The 23,819-nt window shown below is 40.9% G+C and overlaps 1 protein-coding gene across 5 annotated transcripts in view; it reads right to left on the minus strand.

Moving 5' to 3' along the window:
* LOC129853767 (netrin receptor UNC5D-like) overlaps positions 1–23,819 on the minus strand; it is a 235,243-nt gene that overhangs the window by 66,325 nt on the left and 145,099 nt on the right. For all 5 annotated transcript variants that reach the window (XM_055920147.1, XM_055920146.1, XM_055920149.1 and 2 more), the window contains exon 2: positions 12,890–13,105. In XM_055920147.1, coding sequence (XP_055776122.1) covers positions 12,890–13,105 — 216 coding nt within the window. The remainder of the gene's footprint in view (positions 1–12,889; positions 13,106–23,819) is intronic.

Consider the following 23,819-nt stretch of genomic DNA (forward strand, 5'->3'; position numbering starts at 1 on the left):
AACCCATTTCCTCCAAATCCAGTGCAATTGTCATGTTTAGTTAGTGCAATTTGCTACATTTTGGTAATTAGCATAACATTATTAGAATACAGTGCTTGGGTTGGAGCTCATGGTATCCATTTTCTAAAGAATTGATTGAATTTGACAATAACTCAGTATTTAGCAACAACATATTTTTGCCCACTGTCCTCGTACCACCTAAAACATCCCAGGTATGATCTACCCACTGTGTCAAAATATTGAAGGAGAAGAACAGGCACTTTACTTTTTGTTATTGCTAGATAACGCCCCATTCTCATCTCTCAAATCAATTAGCTAGCTGGCCTCTTACTAAGTAGTGGATGTAGCATAAAGTGAAAGAGTGAACTATTCCCTCATACTTTTCCCATGCACTGCCTGAATCACACAGAGCGGAAATAGTCAAAGTTCTGACTTTCATTTCCCCCATTATCAGTCCCACAACAATTTCACAGCACAGCAATCACACAAATATGAACTTCCAGAAGTAATTAAACAGGCTTTACTGCAAAGGGACCTTCATGAATACCAGAAAGACGACGACTCCTTTTGAGAAGCCACTAATCAGAACACATTCCAGACGAGGTGTCACATCAGCTTTGTTTTCCCGGAAATCCCTCCAGGAAACAGAAGTGAAGTGTAAGCCTCTAATCAACACAACCTGCTCTAGGATACGTCCCAAATGGTGCCCTATTCCCTGCATTGTGCACTATGGGCTCTGGTCAAAAGTAGAGCATAGGGTGCCATTTGGGGCACAGCCCTAGTCTGTTGCGCACGTCTCTCTCTGACTGGGTCTTAATTGGACTGAACATATGGGGTCCATACTTGCGAACATTAGAAAAAGTTTAAATTGAAACTCTTTCTCCGTCTCAAAATATGCATCAGCCAATTACAATTCTTGACATAGTTGCACGTGACCAAACGCTACGTTAGCTGTTCCCATTAGATAACCTGGCACATTTAGCCCCTTGTTGATTATCCCTTTCATATATAGCATAGACATGTAGGCCTACACTTACACTACCGGTATTTTTTTAATTTGATTATAATAATGCATATGAAACGTTGTATATGTACACTACCGGTCAAAAGTTTTAGAACACCTACTCATTCAAGGGGTTTTCTTTATTATTTGTATTTTCTACATTGTAGAATAACAGTGAAAACATCAAAACTATGAATTAACACATATGGAATCATGGAGTAACCAAAAAAGTGTTGAAATAATCAAAATGTATGTTATATTTGAGATTCTTCAAATAGCCACTCTTTGCCTTGATGATAGCGTTGCACACTCTTGGCATTCTCTCAACCAGCTTCACATGGAATGTTGTTCCAACAGTCTTGAAGACATTCCCACATATGCTAAGCACTTGTTGGCTGCTTTTCATTCACTCTGCGGTCCAACTCATCCCAAGCTATCTCAATTTGATTGAGGTCGGGGGATTGTGGAGGCCAAGTCATCTGATGCAGCACTCCATCAATCTCCTTCTTGGTAAAATAGCCCTTACACAGCCTGGAGGTGTGTTGGGTCATTGTCCTGTTGAAAAACAAATGATAGTCCCAACAAGCCCAAACCAGATGGGATGGCATATCGCTGCAGAATGCTGTGGTAGCCATGCTGGTTAAGTGTGCCGTGAATTCTAAATAAATCACAGACAGTGTCACCAGCAAAGCACCCCCACACCATAACACCTCCTCCATGCTTTACAGTGGGAAATACACACGTGGAGAGCACCCACACCGCGTCTCACACTGACACGGCGGTTGGAACAAAAAATCTCTAATTTGGACTCCAGACCAAAGGACAAATTTCCACCGGTCTAGATTCCATTGCTTGTGTTTCTTGGCCCAAGTAAGTCTCTTCTTCTTATTGGTGTCCTTTAGTAGTGGTTTCTTTGCAGCAATTCGACCATAAAGGCCTGATTCACACAGTCTCCTCTGAACAGTTGATGTTGAGATGTGTCCGTTACTTGAACTCCGTGAAGCATTTATTTGGGCGGCAATTTCTGAGGCTGGTAATTCTAGTGAACTTATCCTCTGCAGCAGAGGTAACTCTGGGTCTTCTATTCCTGTGGCGGTCCTCATGAGAGCCAGTTTTATCATAGTGCTTTGCGGGTGGACTTGTAGAAACTTTAAAAGTTCTTGAAATGTTCCGTATTGACTGGCCATCATATCTTTGCTTATTTGAGCTGTTCTTGCCACAATATGGACTTGGTCTTTTACCAAATAGGGCTATCTTCTGTATACCACCCCTACCTTGTCACAACACAATTGATTGGCTCAAACGCATTAAGAAGGAAAGAAATTCCACAAATTAACTTTTAAGAAGGCACACCTGTTAATTGAAATGCATTCCAGGTGACTATCTCGTAAAGTTGGTTGAGAGAATGCCAAGAGTGTGCAAAGCTGTCATCAAGGCAAAGGGTGGCTATTTGAAGAATCTCAAATATAAAATATATTTCGATTTGTTGAACACTTTTTTGGTTACTACATGATGTGTTATTTCAAAGTTTTGATATCTTTACTATTATTCTACAATGTAGAAAAAACTAAAAACAAAGAAAAACCTTGAATGAGTAGGTGTTCTAAAACTTTTGACCGGTAATGATACATGTACAACGTTTCATATGCATTATTATAATCCTCCACTTTGTCACGTGTTATTTGAATCAAACAACGAAGTCCAGCAGTGAACAGTTTTTTCCTTAACAAAAATGCTTGATGCAAGGACGGCTCAAACCCACAGTTAAAGTGCCCTGTCGTTTTAGAGTCAACCGCTTTAGCGGTGTTTGCCACCAGGAACCAATGATGATGACTGTACATGACAGCTATTTGACAAGTCCATAAGCCTTTTTACGACGTACGATAAAATTAGATGTTGTACGGACCTCCTTTTATTTTATTTTCGGAAAAGCACATGAAAAACGTAGGATTTTGTCATACGCGAAAACGTACCTTCAGAATTGTTTCTTACGTTTGTAGCCATTCAAGGATGCTTCATGCAATATTGGCACTCTACACATGAGACAGAACAAGTGGAACAAAAGTAAACTTTGAATTTGGAGTTTTACAAGGTCCCTCTGGTGACCATGTTGACTTATTTTAAGAAATACCATTGGTTTGTTGATATAAAGTCTAAAATCTTTGATAGGCTGATAGAGAATTTGTTACAGGGAATAATCACTGCCACCTGCTCAGGTTAGCATAAGGATAAATATGCCAGGTTATTTAATGGGAACAGATAACATGTAGAGTTTTATCATGTTCATCTGGAGGTGAAAGAAACGCACACCTGTTTAGATGAGGTGCTGGCGAGCGGAGTAGAACACTAGAAAAAGAAAAGGAGAACCGCACACTCTAGGAGCTCAGATGCAATAACTGATTAACCTAATAACCAACATTTCGACAGACAAGCTGTTTTCATCAGGGTATAATGACAAACACTGCGGGTCACTAGTTTATATAGTGTCAAAGGACACACACAGGTGTCTGTAATCTTTGCTGTGTTTGGCTTGATATCATTGGTTCATTTACAGATATAAATAGAACATTAAAAAAACATAAATGGATAGTATACGATCATAGATACAATATGGCTGCATAGGCCTACAAACATTTTCAACGAATAGCAAAATCACAAGAATGGCTTCAGAATCAAAGTCTATGATGAGACTGAAGGGAGCAAGAGTTTTTAAATTAAAGATCCAGGCAGCCTCTCCTTTTAACAATACATTGTCGAGGTCACCTCCTCTCCTAGGGAGGGTGACGTGTTCAATGCCGATATAACGTAGGGACAAAATCGAGGTAAAAATCTTTCTTTCTGCCTCTGAGCAAGGCAGTTAAACCACTGTTACCCGTGTGCCAGAAGACGTGGATGTTGATTAAGGCAGGCCCCTGCACCTCTCGGATTCAGAGAGGCTGGGTTAAATGCTGAAGACACATTTCAGTTGAAGGCACTCAGTTGTACAATTGACTAGGTATCCCCCTTTCATCCCATGTACTGCATCAAGTCTTAGATGATCATAATCAAAATGTCATTATGTAATTTTCCCACAATAAATATGCAGGCCCATGATTCCACACATAGAATCCATATGCCCTCTCACTACGCAGTAGCTAGACAAGGAAGCGATAGAAATTATGCTTCTTAAACAGAATCAAATACAACATAGAATATAGAATATAGGATGATCTCTAATCAGGGACTGATTTAGACCTCGGACACCAGGTGGGTGCAATTAACTATCAGGTAGAACAGAAAACCAGCAGAACTCCAAATCAAATCAAACTTTATTTGTCACATGCGCCGAATACAACATGTGTAAACCTTACCATGAAATGCTTACTTACAAGCCCTTAACCAACAGTGCAGTTCAAGAAAGAGTTAAGAAAATATTTACCAAACAAACTAAAGTAAAAAATTATAAAAAGTAAAAAAATAAAATAACAATAACGAGGCTATATACAGGGGGTACCGGTACCATGTCAATGTGCGGTGGTACAGGTTAGTCAAGGTAATTTGTACATGTAAGTAGGGGTAAAATGACTTTGCATAGATAATAAACAGTGAGTAGCAGCAGTGTAAAAAACAAATGGGGTGTCAATGTAAATAATCCAGTGGCCATTTGGTTAATTGTTCAGCAGTTTTATGGCTTGGAGGTAGAGAGCTGTTAAGGAGCCTTTTGATCCTAGACTTGGTGCTCCTGTACCGTTTGCCGGGCGGAGAAAACAGTAGAGAAAACACTCTATACGAGTCTTGGGCAATTTTTGGGGCTTTCCTCTGACACCGCCTTGTATATAAGACCTGGATGTGGCAGGATGATTGGCCCCAGTGATGTACTGGGTCGTACACACTACCCTCTGTAGTGCCTTACGGTCAGATGCCGAGCAGTTACCATACCAGGCGGTGATATAACCTGTCAGGATGCTCTCGATGGTTCAGCTGTGGAACCTTTTGAGGAAATGGGGACCCATGCCAAATCTTTAGGCTACTGTGCAGTCTGACAAGTTAACATAGCCTACAGTACATACTGTAGTAAACATGGTAAAGTGGCTCAGTGTCCTGAGTGGGAAAAAAGTGTTGTCGTGCCCTCTTTACGACTGTCTTGGTGTGTTTGGACCATGAGGGTTCGTTAGTGATGAGGACACCAAGGAACTTGAAACTCTCGACCCGCTCCACTACAGCCCGTCGATATTAATGAGGGCCTGTTCGGCCCGCCTTTTCCTGTAGTCCATGATCAGCTCCTATGTCTTGCTCACATTGATGGAGAGGTGGTTGTCCTGGAACCACACTACCAGATCTCTGACCTCCTCCATATAGGCTGTCTCATCTGTCTCAGTGATCAGGCCTACCACCACCGTGTCCTCAGCAATCTTAATGACGGTGTTGGAGTCGTATTTGGCAACGCAGTCGTGGGTGAACAGGGAGAACAGGAGCGGACTGAGCACACACCGCTGAGGCGCCCCAGGGTTGAGGATCAGCGTAACAGACATGTTGTTAACTACCCTTACCACCTGGGGGTGGCCCGTCAGGAAGTACAGGATCCAGTTGCAGAGGGAGGTGTTTAGTCCCAGGGTCCTTAGTTTAGTGATGAGGTTTGTGGGCACTATGGTGTTGGATGCTGAGCTGTTCAATGAACATAGGTGTTCTCACATAGGTGTTCCTTTTGTCCAGGTGGGAAAGGACAGTGTGGAGTGCGTCATCTGGGGATCTGTTGGGGCGGTATGAGAATTGGAGTGGGTCTAGGGTTTCCGGAAGGATGCATTTGATGTGAGCTATGACTAGCGTTTCAAAGCACTTCAAGACTACCGACGTGAGTGCTTCAGGGCGGTAATCATTTAGGCAGGTTACCTTCGCTTCCTTGGGCACAGGGACTATGGCGGTCTGCTTGAAACATGTAGCTATTACAGACTCGGTCAGGGAGAGGTTGAAAATGTCAGTGAACACACTTGCCAGTTCATCCGCGCATCGTTTGAGTACACATCCTGGTAATCCGTCTTGCTCCGCGGGCTTTGTGAATGTTAACCTGTTTACAGGTCTTGCTCACATCATCTACTGAGAGCATTATCACACAGTCGTCTAGAACAGCTGGTGCTCTTATGCATGCTTCAGAGTTGCTTGCCTCGAAGCGAGCATTAAAGGCATTTAGCTCATCTGGTAGGCTCACGTCACATGGCAGCTTATGGCTGGGTTTCAATTTGTACAGTGGTTGCTCAACTAAAAGTTTTGTGATTATGCTGCAGAACTTAGAGGTAATTTGTGGTTTAGTACGGTACCCTGCGTCACTACTTCAATGCTCCAGACCAGCGCAAGGGGGAGTTAGAGCACTGATTATGCTTTTGTGCTTTTGGGTCCAAGGTGCTACTGCATCTCTAACTGACAATGAATGGGCGACATAAACCAAATAGAAACTGATAATTGTGCACAACTTCAAAATTGAATTTCAATGAACTGAATGTTGAGGATGAAGAAGGTGACGGAATTTAGAACAATATTCCTCTGTCCTGCACGCACACACCCGGATTTTTTTATATTTTTTTGTTACAACTCGACAGTATTACCTTCTAAAACTGTTGTTACACTAAGGTTTTTTTTCTAAGAGAAACTTAGACTACAATTAGGGTGTGGAAATGTTATTATTATTATTTTGCTCTTACTGTAGTACTGTAGCCTACTCCCGACCGGTCACGTTGTACAGTGCCCGAGTGGCTAAGCGGTCTAAGACACTGACACTGACCTCTGTCAGTCCCAACAAAGGGTATATAAAAAAGTATTGAGATAAACTTTTGTTATTGACCAAATACTTATTTTCCACCACAATTTGCAAATAAATTCATAAAAAAATCCTACAATGTGATTTTCTGGAGAAAAAAAATTCTCATTTTGTCTGTCATAGTTGAAGTGTACCTATGATGAAAATTACAGGCCTCTCTCAAGTGGGAGAACTTGCACAATTGGTGGCTGACTAAATACTTTTTTGCCCCACTGTACATTATCTGAGGGCAGAGATACGGGTAACAGCTGATACATTGGTCCAGAGCCAGGCGGTATTGGCAGAGAGTCACTCGTCACTGGCAGAGTCAGGTGGCATTGGTGGAGAATGACGCATTGAAGAGGGCGAGGAATGAGATGGAGTCACAATCCATGCCAGGCACACCTGTTAACTCTGGAACTCCACCTCCGACAGGCAGAGTCAACATACCTGGCGGGTTCACCAGGTCATCGGTTCACCCTGACATTTCCATTCCTCTTCTGACAACAGAACTTGACCAACTTCTGACCAGGCACAGCAAGGGCCATCCGGACCGTTATGCTGTTCTGCTATTCTAAGGATGTGTAACCAAAGAGAGATACCACGAGTGGACACAGAATACCAACTGGGATGGATCCCGAGGCAAATGTGGCTTACCAGTGAACCTCCGGGTGTTCATCATTAATACTGTGTCTCAGAAGTTTCTGTCCATGACTGATGCAACCCGAAAAAGCATTAAAGACAGAGTTAATGAGTACTTGAGGTCACCGAGGAAAGTCTGGACATGGACTGCTCTCCCTTGTGTAAGGAATTAGCCACTTACCATGTTTACTACAGTATGTACTGTAGGCTATGTTAACTTGTCAGACTGCACAGTAGCCTAATGAACAAACGCAGGTGGCCTCTATCTTCAAAATGCATTAAATGCTTTATTATCCAAATGTTTAAAGTGCGTGTGGGTGATCTCATGCAACCGCAAAAGGTTGGATAAAGTATATACTGTACAGTACTGTATTTCTTCATCAGCATCTTTATGCTTTCGTTAAAAAAATAATGATTAAAAAATACTCTTTCAAAATGCAGATGTGTATTTCCTTATGGATCCAAAATGAATTACTATGGGAATAAATATCACTGAATGACAGAAATATTGGAACAAATTGTTGCTTACTGGAAAATACTCTTTCAAAATTAATGGAAGAGCCAGCATTCAGAGGTCAAGACAGCGCTGCTCTGAGACAAGCATGGGGACTGGTCTTGATAAATCAACAAGATTCTGATTTTCACCGAATCTCCGTTTTTGTATTTGTTAGACTACAATTAGGGTGTGCAAATGTTAGGATTATTTTGATCTTACTGTATTACAGTAGCCTACTCCCGGCCGGTCACGTTGTACAGCGCCATTATGGGCTATTAGCAGAACAATAGACTCCTGCCAAAGAGGAGGGTAGGGGGAGAATTGTGTCGTCAAATGTATTTCTTAGTTAGGTTGGCTGTATCACAACCGGCCGTTATTGGTTGCAATTTCAGTTTAATCCACCAGAAAAGACAAATAATACAACAAATATTGTGGTTAAACTCAAATATACTAATGGATCAAATAAAACATTATCAATTGGAACCTTTAGCAAGTGGAAGGGGGGGAAAGTATTATTATTATTAACCCTGTTTTTCACAAGCGTAGCAGCCTGTGAATTCTGCAAACAACGTTTCTAGGATGGGCTATTAGCAGGACAATATATATAGGTCATTTTTTTATTTGACCTTTATTTAACTAGGCAAGTCAGTTAAGAACAAATTCTTATTTTCAATGACGGCCTAGGAACAGTGGGTTAACCTGATGAGGACAGAGGGCGCTGTTGTCACTTTGGGGGAAAAACGTGCCCAATTTAAACGGCCTCGTACTCAATTCTGGCTCGTACAATATGCATATTATTATTACTATTGGATAGAAAACACTCTCTAGTTTCTAAAACCGTTTGAATTATATCTGTAAGTAAAACAGAACTCATTTGGCACAAACTTCCTGACCAGGAAGTGGAAAATCTGAAATCGATGCTCTCTATTGGGTCCTGCCTATAAATGGGCATGATACCTATTAGTATACATGCACGTCATACACCTTCCCCTGGATGTCAAGATGCAGTGAGAGAAGAAATGGAGTGTTTATCTTGGTCTGAGATGGAATACGTCCTCTTGGAATGACGTGTCACCCATTTTCTGTTTTCAGGAAGGCGCGAAGAGAGACAGGGATTTGCCTTCTGTTTAGCTGTCGTTATAGGCGACTACTATCTCCGGCTTTGATTTTATTTGATACATGTGACCATATCATCGTAAAGTATGTTTTTTCAATTTAGTTTAATCAGATTATTGAACATTTTTCGGGAGTTTTGCCGTGTTCCGTTCTCTGACTTTGTTGACGATGGAGCGATTCGTGCCACTTGGCTAGTGCGCTTGCTAAATCGAGAGGGAAAGTGGCCGTTCTAAATCCAAACAACGACTGTTCTGGACAAAGGACCCCTTGTCCAACATTCTGATGAAAGATCAGCAAAAGTAAGAAACATTTGATGATGCTATTTCATATATCTGTCGTGCATGTGAACTAGTCGTCGGCGCCCAACGTTTGGGTACTCAGCTATACCGAAGCTGGATGTCGTAATGAAGTTATTTTTTAGTATTCTAACACTGCGATTTCATTAAGAACTAATGGATCTATCATTTCCTATACAACATGTATTTTTTAGTTATGTTTATGAATAGCTATTTGGTCAGAATATGTGTGTCATAAAAAGTGTCAGAAAAATATCGTTGCTGTTTAGACGTTGTGGAAAAAGTAGCTAAGATAGCAACATGTATAACCACTGATTTCAGCTCTAAATATGCACATTTTCGAACAAAACATAAGTGTATGTATAACCTGATGTTATAGGACTGTCATCTGATGAAGAATATCAAGGTTAGTAAAAAATTATATATCTTTTACTGGTTTGTTACGATCGCTAACCTTTTGCTACTGGGAAATGGCATGTGTTTCTGGCTATTGTGGTAAGCTAATATAACGCTATATTGTGTTTTCACTGTAAAACACTTAATAATTTGGAAATATTGGCTGGAATCACAAGATGCCTGTCTTTCATTTGCTGTACACTATGTATTTTTCAGAAATGTTTTATGATGAGTAATTAGGTATTTGACGTTGGTGTCTGTAATTATTATGGCTGCTTTCGGTGCAATTTCTGATTGTAGCTGCAATGTAAACTATGATTTATACCTGAAATATGCACATTTTTCAAACAAAACATAGATTTATTGAATAACATGTTATAAGACTGTCATCTGATGAAGTTGTTTGTTGGTTAGTTTGGTTGGCTTTGTGCATGCTACCTGTGCTGTGAAAAATGTCTGTCCTTTTTTGTATTTGGTGGTGAGCTAACATAAATATACGTGCTGTTTTCGCTGTAAAACATTTTAAAAATCGGACATGTTGGCTGGATTCACAAGATGTGTACCTTTCATTTGCTGTATTGGACTTGTTAATGTGTGAAAGTTAAATATTTAAAAAAATATATCTTTTGAATTTTGCGCCCTGCACTTGAAGTGGCTGTTGTCATAAGTGTACCGGCGTCGGGCTGCAGCCATAAGAAGTTAATGTGTGAAAGTTAAATATTTCAAAAAAATATATTTTGAATTTCGCGCTCTGCCTTTTCAGTGGAATGTGGGAGGAGTTCCGCTGGAGGAACGCTGGAGCAGTAAAGGTTAACTGACTTGTTCAGGGGCAGAATGACAGATTTGTACCTTGTCAGCTCGGGGATTCAATCTTGCAACCTTCGGTTACTAGTCCAACGCTCTAACCACTAGGCTATGCTGCCGCCCCTGATATTGATCATGGCTCCCGAGTGGTGCAGTGGTCTAAGGCATTGCATCTCAGTGCAAGAGGCATTACTACAGTCCCAAACGAAAAATACCCATTAGATATTAATTTAGAATCCTCCAATCCTCTAAATGTAATTATTGGCGGAGAGTCACGTCATTGAAAAAAATATTTGTAGATATACTGTAGGCCTACTGTAGGCGACATGAGTCTCAATAGTGTTGAGTAATATGCTGTTAAAAGTGGTGTAGGTATTATTTATTTAAAACGCATATGGAAGTTAGAAGCAATAGGATTTGAAGCAATAGCCTTCCGCTGTGGTCAAATATTTCAGCACCGATTCACGCTGCTCTGAGACAAGCATGGGGACAGGTCTTGATAAATCAATGAGATTTGTATTTTCACTGAATCTCCATTTGGGTATTGGTTAGACTACAATTAGGGTTTGGGAATGTTATGCTCTTAGTACTGTAACCTACTCCCGACCGTCACGTTGTACAGCACCATATTTTCCGTTCCATCTTAACGGAAACCATGAGAGTTAAATTTTTGGAATGGTAAGCTACATTTATGCAACAAGTAAGCTACATTTCTTAAAATCAATCCCATATACTATGTTCTTATAAAAAAGGTTTGAAATTCTCTAGTACAACCAATATTGAAAGCTATCAAATTCTTCTCAAAGATGCCCTCTGGTGGTCAAACTACCACTAACTAGCATTAATGGTAACAATGGCTGGAAAATAAATAATGTGCCATAGAATTCTGCGGCGGCCCGCAAGGTGTGCTGCAGTATGACGCAACTATTAAAGAAGGAACCACTGTAGTCCTTAATAGTTTTCAAGCCCTGCCACATCCAACGAGATCAGAGCCGGTGAAGTAGGATTCAATCTTAATCCTGTATTGACATTTTGCTTGTTTGATGGTTCGTCTGATGGCATAGCGGGATTTCTTATAAGCGTCCGGATTAGTGTCCCACTCCTTGAAAGCGGCAGCTCTAGCTTTTAGCTCGAAGTGGATGTTGCCTGTAATCCATGACTTCTGGTTGGGATTTGTACGTACGGTCACTATGGGGATGACGTTGTCAATGCACTTATTGATGAAGCCGATGACTGAGGTATTATGCTCCTCAATGCCATTTGATGAATCCCGGAACATATTCCAGTCTGTGCTAGCAAAACAGTCCCGTAGCTTAGTATCCTCATCATCTGACCACTTCCGTATTGAGCAAGTCACTAGTACTTCCTGCTTTAGTTTTTGCTTGTAAGCAGGAATCAAGAGGATATAATTATGATCAGATTTGCCAAATGGAGGGTGGTGAAGAGCTTTGTATGTATCTCTGTGTGTGGCGTAAAGGTGGTCTAGAGTTTGTGTTCCTCGGGTTGCACATGTCACATGCTGGTAGAAATGAGGAAAAACGAATTTAAGTTTGCCTGCATTAAAGTTCCCGGCCACTAGGAGCGCTGCTTCTGTATGAGCATGTTCTTGTTTGCTTATTGCCTTATACAGCTTGAGTGCGGTCTTAGTGCCAGCGTCGGTTTGTAGTGGTAAATAGACAGCCACGAATAATATAGATGAGAACTCTCTTGGTAAATAGTGTGGTCTACAGCTTATCATAAGGTTCTCTACCTCAGGCAAGCGCTACTTACCAGGCGTAGCTTCTCTGCCCTGCCGGTGCATGGAAAATACAGCCAGCTCTATATTATCTGTGTCGTCGTTCAGATACATAAGATATTACAGTTTTTAATGTCCCATTTGTAGTATAATCTTGATCGTAAGTCATCCATTTTATTTTCCAATGATTGCACGTTGGCCAAAAGAGCGGATGGTAGTGGAGGTTTACTCACTCGCCTACGAATTCTCAGAAGGGAGCCCGACCTCCACCCCCTTTTTCGCCATCTTTTCTTCACGCAAATGACGGGGATTTGGGCCCGTACCCGAGAAAGCAGTATATCCTTCGCGTCAGACTCATTTAAGAAAAAATATTCTTCCAGTTTGAGTTCAGTAATCGCTGTTCTGATGTCCAGAAGTTATTTTCGGTCATAAGAGACAGCAGCAGCAACATTATGTACAAAATAAGTAAAAAGATAAGTTACAAACAAAGCGAAAAAACTAACAAAATAGCACAGTTGGTTAGGATCATGTAAAATGTCAGCCATCCCCTCCGGCGCCATTCTACACAACTCCAAACATTCGTGGTAGGATTTGAATACCCCTGGATTATAGGATCTCTATGGCTTCTTACCAGTGTTCTGATCCATGTACTCCCGGGACACATGTTCATTCTGGTGCACCCATTCTCCATTGCACTTGAAGAAGATCTGCAAAGCAGGCACAGCCCGACACAGCAGCTTGATTGGGTTGCTTTTGATTATGTAGGAATCTTCTGGTTCCTTCAGGAAGTGAGGCAGGGTACCTGGGACTGATGGTAGGGAGTCTGGCAGGATGTCACCTGTGGCTCCTGCAAAGAGAGAGACTAGTTAGTTCAATCAATCATTTACATGTATTTTATGAAGTCCTTTTTACATCAGCACAGCAGTTGTCACAAAGTGCTTTACAGATACAGCAGATACCCAGCCTAAATTCCCAAAGAGAAAGCAATGCAGTGTTCTTCTGGGTGACTATGACTGACATTCAAAACAAAACCCAGGAAAAAGCGCTGATAGATATGTTATGAAGATTTTAAAGGTGCATGATGTAACTTTTTCTATGTCCAAAAGCCGTAAGTTGCTAGTTGTCATTCAAAGTGATTCAACATTAACAATTTAGCACCAACAGCCTGCCTGAAAACCCCTGTATTTGATTTGGCTGTTGGTTTGCATTTTCCTGACAGATTTAGTACTGCGCACAATGAATGACAAGTTTCCACCACAAGCTCATTGGCTCAGATTGAGAAGATCTCAATTGCATACTCCTTGGCGTCCTCTCTCCTCGTCTCCTTCTCAAAACCCATAGGATGAGAAAGCCAAAAGGTCCCTCCCCCCTCTGACCACCTCCACCAATGGGTTTTGAGAAGGAGATGGGAAGAGAGGACGAGAGGATTATACAATTTAGAATCTCCCAGAGACGGAAGAAAAATGGGATGCATATCCACACTTCGCTAGTGAAGAGACATGGCAGATGCGGGGAGCAAACGGCATGTCCCAGCAGCTCCTCCATATAACCCAAAGAAACTGTGAAAAGGGAAAACAATAGAGACCGGTTCAAGATGAGAGTGAACCTCGGATTTGCACCAACAAACTGGAGAGGGCTAGCTAGTTAGCTAGCTCGTGTCATGACTCTCCTGTGACGACCTGAAGGATCAGGTTACAGTGGGTCCGCTCTACAGCATGCTCTCTGTTGTAGAGGAGGAGAGCGGGAAGTCCGCTGTTTTATGGCGGTCGTAAAATACGCTGCCTCTATGCTCTGTAGTGTTCGAGGTTGGAATGTAAACTGTGGAACACAGAGAGACACTTGGACAACAAAAGTTTAAATAATGAAGCAATATTTATATTTTTGAGAATGTGGGAGTGGTCCTTGTACACTTAAGGGTCAGTCATGTCGAGTGTGCTTCATTTGGGGATCTCATGAAGGACAGGAAACACATTACTGTGTCTTCGGTTGTGTACACTTCTCAATTATGGGGTTTGCATTTGAATGTGGTATAAAATATCTGATTGAATATTAAACTATTTGTGAGAAGATGTAATGTGATGCTGGCCTTCTAAATTAGATACTTGTTTAGATATAAAGTTTGAACTAGTCAGTGGCCACACCCCGTGAGTACAGACATTTACATCGCCGTCATGGAAACGCCCCCTTCTTCCACAGAGTATAAAACCACTCCTCACAAAATTTACATTAGACCAGAAAATATGGAGCTGTTGCTACATGTTGAAATGGTTGGCAACTCTACAAAAGGACTAGACCAGAGAAAGTGGAGATCATTCCCCTGTTGAAATGGCTAAGAAATCTACAAACGAAAGAACAATTATTCAGGCTGCAGCTGTTTGAATACTTTAGTCTGGTAAATGCATTCGATCTAAGAACATTTCCGATTGGTACTCTGAAGTATCCATTATAACAACCTACACCTCACACACACTTAGATCTCTGGTGGACAAACCAGAGGCTTTCTGGCAACTGACTATCCAGCAGATGGACCGGCGACCACAGAGAGGGACAACAAAGGTGTACACTTGTAAATATGTAAATTGCAATATCTTTTTGAATGAGCTGTTGTTCATGTTCTAAGTATAGGCATTTCCATGAGCGTAATGTGTAGTCAACTGTATGTACTTGATTCCACTGAGTTTCCCGCTCTTGAGCGGTCCCCACCCCCTTTCCTTTGTCTACCAAGCCATCATATCGGTTTCGTCCGCTAGAGACTTTTTCTTTGTATCACGTAGCAACCAATGTATGACCTATTGTGTGTGTGTTATTATAATTCTGCGATTGATTAAGTTAGTAAATAAATAATTAAGCCAATTTGTATATAGCTAATTCATGATTCTATGCTTGTGTTCGTGCAGATATCCAAGGGTTTGCGACGTTCAGTAATGAGACTGATGAGGTAAAATTCATTAATAAGCGACTGTTTTGATAGGATATGAAAAATCGGAATTCAGGAAATTAATTAATTAACTTGGGGGGAAAAAAGACTCAATAAACATTTTCCCGTGGTGCCCCAACTTCCTAGTTAATTAAAGTAACATGATTAGTTTAATCGCGTAATTAAATTACACAGAGAATCGTTGTCCGGGTTAGGGTTTGGCTGGGGTAGGCCGTCATTGTAAACAAGAATATGTTCTTAACTGACTTGCCTTGTCAAATAAAGGTAATATACATTTTTCTAAATTAAAAAGTGTTATAGCTACTATGAATGACTTATTTTCAAGCTATGTTAGCAGCTAGCTAGCTAGTGACTGCGTCATTGGTTTGTTTCATTTGTAGAAAATGTTGCTTTGCTATTTAGTTTTAATAAACTATGACTATATGTATTCATTTGTTATATTTCTTATCTCTGTGGTCTGAAAGCCACAAATCTGATTAGCTAGCTAGTGAACGTTACTTCACTTCACACTACTGTACTGGCACGGAATAGCCATTATGACAAAAAAGCTATAGTTAGGAAATATATTTGAACAAAAATATTGCTTCTATTTCAGATATCAATCGATATCAATGCCTACCAAGCATTGTGTGTTTCCAAACCCACCATTGTCAAGTACGGGAGGAGAAGTAAAAATGTATCATTGTATTTCCCCTAGCTAGCCAAGAACTGATCTATTAATAAAGTGTACATCTTCCAATAATAGGTATATGTCCACTCACGGCCAGTGTATTAGGTACACCAACCTGTTCCCGAAAATGGTTTGCTCCTACAGACAGTGAGTCACATGGCCGTGGCTTGCTATAGAAAGCAGGCAGACAGGCATCGAGCTATTCAGTATCTCAGACGTCCGGGCCTTTTCACGCATGACAGTGTCTAGGGTTTACCGAGAATGGTGCGACAGAGAAAAAACACCCAGTCAGCGGCAGTCCTGTTGGCAAAAACAGCTTGATGAGAAGTCGAAGGAGAATGGCAAGAACTGTGCACGCTAATAGGTGGGCCACAAACAGGCAACGGCGCAGTAAAACAGTGGCGTGCAGAACGGCATCTCGGAATGCACAACTCGTAGTCCTTGTCACGGATGGGCTATTGCAGCAGATGACCACACAGGTTCCACTCCTATCAGCTAAAAACAAGAAGAAGCGGCTCCAGTGAGCACACAATTACCAACACTGGATTATTGAGGAGTGGAAAAACATTGCCTGGTCCAATGAATCTGTTGCATCATTCTGATGGCAGAGTCAGCACTAGTCCATGGCCCAATCCTGCCTAGTGTCAACAGTACAGGCTGGTGGTGGTTGTGTAATGGTGCGGGGAACATTTTCCTGGCACACGTTAGGTCCCTTGATACCAATTGAGCAACGTGTCCATGCCCCAAAGAATTCAGGCTGTTCTGGATGAAAAGGTGGGTCCAACCCAATACTAGATGGGTGTACCTAATAAACTGTCCACTCAGTGTAACTACACTATTTAGAAAAATGAACTACACAGGATTTACTTTGAGCATTGATGACATTATATCCCAATAGATTAGCATACCGCAGAGATATGACTATGTTGTTTCCCCAGTTGAGCTGTCTGGCCCAGGTGTAGACAGGCTGGAACCCTGGCCGCATTTCAATTACAACCATCGTCCAGCCTTGGAGAACGCGGAGGGCAACAAGATCTACAGTGCCTAGCAAAAGTATTCATCTCCCTTGGCGTTTTTCCTATTTTGTTGCTTTACTACCTGTAATTTAAATGGATTTTGATTTTGATTTCATGTAATGGACATACACAAAATATTCCAAATTGGTGAAGTGAGATGAAAAAAATTACTTGTTTCAATTATTTTTTTAAACAGAACATTGGTGCATGCATATGTATTCATCTCTTTTGCTATGAAGCCCCTAAATAAGATCTGGTGCAACCAATTACCTTCAGAAGTCACATAATTACTTAAATAAAGTCCACCTGTGTGCAATCTAAGTGTCACATGATCTTCACACGATCTCAGTATAAACAGTATACACCTGTTCTGAAAGGTCCCAGAGTCTGCAATACCACTAAGCAAGGGGCACCACCAAGCAAGCGGCACCATGAAGACCAAGGAGCTCTCCAAACAGGTCAGGGCCAAAGTTGTGGAGAGGAACAGATTGGGAAGAAGGGTTGGGAAGGGTTGGGTTATAAAAAAATATCAGAAACTTTGAACATCCCTCGGTGGGCCATTAATTTTTTTTTTTTTCAAGAATATGGCACCACAACAAACCTGCCAAGAGAGGGCCGCCCACCAAAACTCATGGACCAGTCAAGGAGGGCATTAATCAGAGAGGCAACAAAGAGACCAAAGATCACCCTGAAGGAGCTGCAAAGCTCCAGAGCGGAGATTGGAGTATCTGTCCATAGGACCACTTTAAGCCGTACACTCGACAGAAGTGTGTCCAGAAAAAAAGCCATTGCTTAAAGAAAAAAATAAGCAAACACTTTTGGTGTTCTCCAAAAGGCATGTGGGAGACTCCCCAAACATATGGAAAAAGGTACTCTGGTCAGATGAGATAAAAATGAAGTAATTTGGCCATCAAGGAAAACGCTATGTCTGGCGCAAACCCAACACCTCTCATCACCCTGAGAACATCATCCCCACATTGAAGCATGGTGGTGGCAGCATCATGCTGTGGAGATGTTTTTCATCGGCAGGACTAAGAAACGGCAGGGACTGGTCAGAATTGAATGAATGATTTGTATTTATTTATTTATTTAACCAGGAAGGGCTCATTGAGATTTAAAAACTATTTTTCAAGAGCGTCCTGGCCAAGATAGGCAGCACCAAGTCATTACAAAAATTAATTACAGACAAACAACATGAAAAACTACAAGTAATCTAGTAAAAACCATAGAATTCACAAGAGTATAACAAAATCAAAAACAGCAAATTAAAAACATTGACAGGTCAGGGAATCAGTCTCAAAATCATTCATCAGTGATTTAAAAATATCAAATCGGGACAAGTTCATCCAGTTTAAAAGTATTTTGTAAGGCGTTCCAAGACGCGCAGAGTACATAAAAGCCCTTTTACCAAATTCAGCTAGGACATTTGGAACAGTTAGCAGGATAAAGTCCGGGGAACGAAGAGAGTTCCCACCACATTTCTGAACAATAACAATGCCCAAATACAAAGGTAGTAAACCCAAAATGGCTTTGTAAATAAAAGTATAACAGTGACTGAGCTTACGAGTGACTAGAGAAGGTCAGCCAACCCTGGTTTTACAAAGTGCAGTGGTGCATAATGGTTTTGCAAATAATAATAATGGTGTCAATTGATCTCAAACACTGAGCGGAAGCATTCATATATAAAATATCCTCATAGTCTAGTAAAGGCAAAAATGTAGCTGATACTAGCCTCCTTCTGGCTTCAAAAGAAAAACAGGCCTTATTGCTAAAATAAAATCCCAATTTCAGCATACATTTTTTTGTAAGTTGTTGACTATGCAATTTAAAAGAGAGGCCGTCATCAATTAATATTTCAAGATATTTATGTGACGTTACAGTCTAAATCTCATTGCCCTGACAGGTAATAATAGGTGAAAAGTTCAGAGGTCTATTTCTTGCTTTAGAAAACACCATTAGTTTAGTTGTCTCAGTATTGAGGATAAGCTTCAATTCACACAAGGTATGACGAACAGTATAAAAAGCAGTTTGCAAGATCTGAAAAGCTTTTGTAAGAGACGAGGCACAACAGTAAATAACAGAGTCATCAGCATAAAAATGAAGTTGCGCATTTTGGACATTTTTGTCTAAATTATTTATATAAATATTGAATAAGAGAGGACCAAGTACAGAGCCTTGGGGCACACCATTACAGACAGACAATTTAACAGACATGAGTATGGCGCTAAATACAGGGAAATTCTTGAGGGAAACCTGTTTCAGTCTTCCAGAGATTTGAGACTGGGACAGAGATTCACCTTCCAGCAGGACAATAATCCTAAGCATACTGTTAAATCAACACTCGAGTGGTTTAAGGGGAAACATTTAAATGTCTTGTAATGGCCTAGTCAAAACCCAAACCTCAATCCAATTGAGAATCTGTGGTATGACTTAAAGGTTGCTGTACACCAGCGGAACCCATCCAACTTGAAGGAGCTGGAGCAATTTTGCCTTGAATAATGGGCTTGGCAATAGGATGTGCCAAGCTTATGGAGACATACCCTAAGAGACTTGCAGCTGTAATTGCTGCAAAAGGTGGCTCTACAAAGTATTGACTTTGGGGGGTGAATAGCTATGCACGCTCAAGTTGGTTTTTTGTCTTATTTGTTTCACAAGAAAAAATATTTTGCATCTTCAAAGTGGTAGGCATGTTGTGTAAATCAAATGATACAAACCCCCCAAAAATCTATTTTAATTCCAGGTTGTAAGGCAACAAAATAGGAAAAATGCCAAGGGGGGTGAATACTCTCGTAAGCCACTCTAAGTGTTAGTCATCCTCTAGGTTGTGAAAAAGATTTGTATATGTAAAATTAAAAAATGTCCTGTTAGTATTTTCAACAGATGTCAATGCTTCAGTTCTGCACTAATACTAATGACATTCAATAGACAGAATAAATAAAATATTATTCCATCCGTCAGCTATTTAAGAAGTCTGCATAAGAAGACTCCCTGAAGTGCCACCAACAACGGCTGAGCTGCTACAACCTTGAGGACATGTCGCCACGCAACACAGGATGCGGTTAGCAAACCTTTGAGAGGGGAAGGACCTGAGCTTTCCCTATTGTTGTCAGATTTTGGTGGCTCTCTGGAATTGTAAAAACCTACAGAGTACTGAGAAATGTTGTTGAAAGAGAGGGACTTACAACCAAACCTATAAATCATATAAAAATAAGGTAAGTGTGTGTGCACAACAATAAACTTGTGAGAAATATATTTGTGCATTCTTTATCTAGCATTTAGGCAACATTGTTGTACTTTTGGAATTGTTTTAGATTCATTTACAAAACTGTATTTTCTTCCTGGATATCTACGATCCTGTAGGTTTCCCACAAGAGGGTAGATATGCAGGAAGGTGGATGGACTACCCCGTTGTAAATACTGTACAAAAAACAAGTCGGTCCGATTAGACAGATCGGGTCAAATAAAGGTTTATTAGGGAGATAAGCAAGAATACAAGGTTGTCTCTGTAACTTCAATAACAAAAGCACAGTGTGAGGAAACAATTAGGATAAAGTACTGAACTGATATCACCCTAACCAGGAACAAAATCACTAAGAAAACTACTTAGTAGTTGCATATGCCTAGCATAGATGCCTAGTAGATGGCATCTGAAGAATAAAGTAAAGTGTAGTCTTGGAAAGTGTACAACTCATGTAAACATACATGGTAATACATAAATAGAATAGTGCAGTGGTGAAATGGCAGCAGTCGTGTGTTGTAAAAAGCAGGAGTCTAGATTGAAGTATTTAGCAGTCTGTGCAGTCATCTTAGCAGCCCTCAAGGTCTTCCTCTGCAATTCTTTCTGAAGCCTTGCCTGTGCCCCTTCCTCTAGCTAGACTCTTCAAAACTGGAATCCTTCAGAAAAAACACATGAACAACACTGTTAGGAAGTTGTAATGATTGAATATGTTGTCTATGATTAGGCTATATCATATTAATACCAATTTCCTTGCCTTGTTTGATAAACATTTACCGCTGCTTGTCATTATCATAAATGACTATTTGAAAAAAATAAACAAGTTTATTAGCTTGCAAGTAGATAGATAGCTGGCTAAGGACTACCATAGTTCTCGAGAATCCAAGGCAAGGGACCATACTAATGTTGGGCAATTCCCAGTACAGTAGTATTGTCAGAAGGACAAAGGATTACCGATGCATGCTAAAGCCAAAGTTATGTTCTGTAAATGCAGAGCTATGAGAGTCAAAATGCATTGTTTTACACTGCTTTTTCCACGTTTGAAAGCTATCTAATTTACCAAGTTAGCTTGCTAGCTAACGTCAGATTGTGATCTAATATTATAAGATACACTGTAGCTGTAACGTTATTGCATGTCTCCAACATAAAAATACATGTAAAAAGATAATTATACCCAGTGTATCACATTTTCAAATGTTCAAAAGAAATTGTAAAATGTAAATGATGAATCTTCTTCTCTTTTTTTTAACTGTTTCCATAGCTGTTATCTATTGCATCCACATTCAGTCCCGAATCTCCACCAGCATCAGATCGGATGTGGATGTACTGGATGTACCCAGGTCAGTGGTCACCAACTGGTCGATCTGTTGGCGGTAGGTGCATCTGATTCAGCTGCCCTGCACGCCTGGTAGGCAAAGTGTTCCCATTTTGAACCATTTTATGTGTCTGAAGGTACAAATTCTGCCTTTCCGGCAGGCCCAGAGAGCAAATCAAGCTCTGACAAATTGAAAACCCTAGTCATTGGCGACTCCATTACCCACAGTATTAGGCTTAAAACGAATCATCCAGCGATCATACACTGTTTACCAGGGGGCAGGGCTACCGACGTTAAGGCTAATCTGAAGATGGTGCTGGCTAAAGCTAAAACTGGAGAGTGTAGAGAGTATAGAGATATTGTTATCCACGTCGGCACCAACGATGTTAGGATGAAACAGTCAGAGGTCACCAAGCGCAACATAGCTTCAGCGTGTAAATCAGCTAGAAAGATGTGTCGGCATCGAGTCTCTGGCCTCCTCCCAGTTAGGGGGAGTGATGAGCTCCCGTGATACCTCACATCTCAAAATATGGCTACTTAATGTTAGATCCCTCACTTCAAAGGCAGTTATAGTCAATGAACTAATCACTGATCATAATCTTGATGTGATTGGCCTGACTGAAACATGGCTTAAGCCTGATGAATTTACTGTGTTAAATGAGGCCTCACCTACTGGTTACACTAGTGACCATATCCCCCGTGCATCCCGCAAAGGCGGAGGTGTTGCTAACATTTACGATAGCAAATTTCAATTTACCAAAAAAATATATGTTTTCGTCTTTTGAGCTTCTAGTCATGAAATCTATGCAGGCTACTCAATCAATTTTTATAGCTACTGTTTACAGGCCTCCTGGGCCATATACAGCGTTCCTCACTGAGTTCCCTGAATTCCTATCGGACCTTGTAGTCATAGCAGATAATATTCTAATTTTTGGTGATTTTAATATTCACATGGAAAAGTCCACAGACCCACTCCAAAAGGCTTTCGGAGCCATCATCGACTCAGTGGGTTTTGTCCAACATGTCTCTGGACCTACTCACTGCCACAGTCATACTCTGGACCTAGTTTTGTCCCATGGAATAAATGTTGTAGATCTGAATGTTTTTCCTCATAATCCTGGACTATCGGACCACCATTTATTACGTTTGCAATCGCAACAAATAATCTGCTCAGACCCCAACCAAGGAGCATCAAAAGTCGTGCTATAAATTCTCAGCACAAAGATTCCTTGATGCCCTTCCAGACTCCTTCTGCCTACCCAAGGACGTCAGAGGACAAAAATCAGTTAACCACCTAACTGAGGAACTCAATTTAACCTTGCGCAATACCCTAGATCCAGTCGCACCCCTAAAAACTAAAAACATTTGTCATAAAAAACTAGCTCCCTGGTATACAGAAAATACCCGAGCTCTGAAGCAAGCTTCCAGAAAATTGGAACGGAAATGGCGCCACACCAAACTGGAAGTCTTCCGACTAGCTTGGAAAGACAGTACCGTGCAGTATCGAAGAGCCCTCACTGCTGCTCGATCATCCTAACTTAATTGAGGAAAATAAGAACAATCCAAAAAGTATTTTTGATACTGTCGCAAAGCTAACTAAAAGGCAGCATTCCCCAAGTGAGGATGGCTTTCACTTCAGCAGTAATAAATTCATGAACTTCTTTGAGGAAAAGATCATGATCATTAGAAAGCAAATTACGGACTCCTCTTTAAATCTGCGTATTCCTCCAAAGCTCAGCTGTCCTGAGTCTGCACAACTCTGCCAGTACCTAGGATCAAGAGAGACACTTAAGTGTTTTAGTACTATTTCTCTTGACACAATGATGAAAATAATCATGGCCTCTAAACCTTCAAGCTGCATACTGGACCCTATTCCAACTAAACTACTGAAAGAGCTACTTCCTGTGCTTGGCCCTCCTATGTTGAACATAATAAAAGGCTCTCTATCCACCAGATGTGTACCAAACTCACTAAAAGTGGCAGTAATAAAGCCTCTCTTGAAAAAGCCAAACCGAGACCCAGAAAATATAAAAAACTATCGGCCTATATCGAATCTCCATTCCTCTCAAAAATAAATGAAAAAGCTGTTGCACAGCAACTCACTGCCTTCCTGAAGACAAACAATATATACGAAATGCTTCAGTCTTGTTTTAGACCCCATCATAGCACTGAGACTGCACTTGTGAAGGTGGTAAATGACCTATTAATGACGTCAGACCGAGGCTCTGCATCTGTCCTCGTGCTACTAGACCTTAGTGCTGCCATTGATACCATCGATCACCACATTCTTTTGGAGCGATTGGAAACCCAAATTGGTCTACACGGACCAAATTACCAAATTGGTCTACAAGTTCTGGCCTAGTTTAGATCTTATCTGTCGGAAAGAT

This window comes from Salvelinus fontinalis, chromosome 4 (assembly GCF_029448725.1).
Source record: "Salvelinus fontinalis isolate EN_2023a chromosome 4, ASM2944872v1, whole genome shotgun sequence".
In the NCBI taxonomy this organism is placed as follows: Eukaryota; Metazoa; Chordata; class Actinopteri; order Salmoniformes; family Salmonidae; genus Salvelinus; species Salvelinus fontinalis.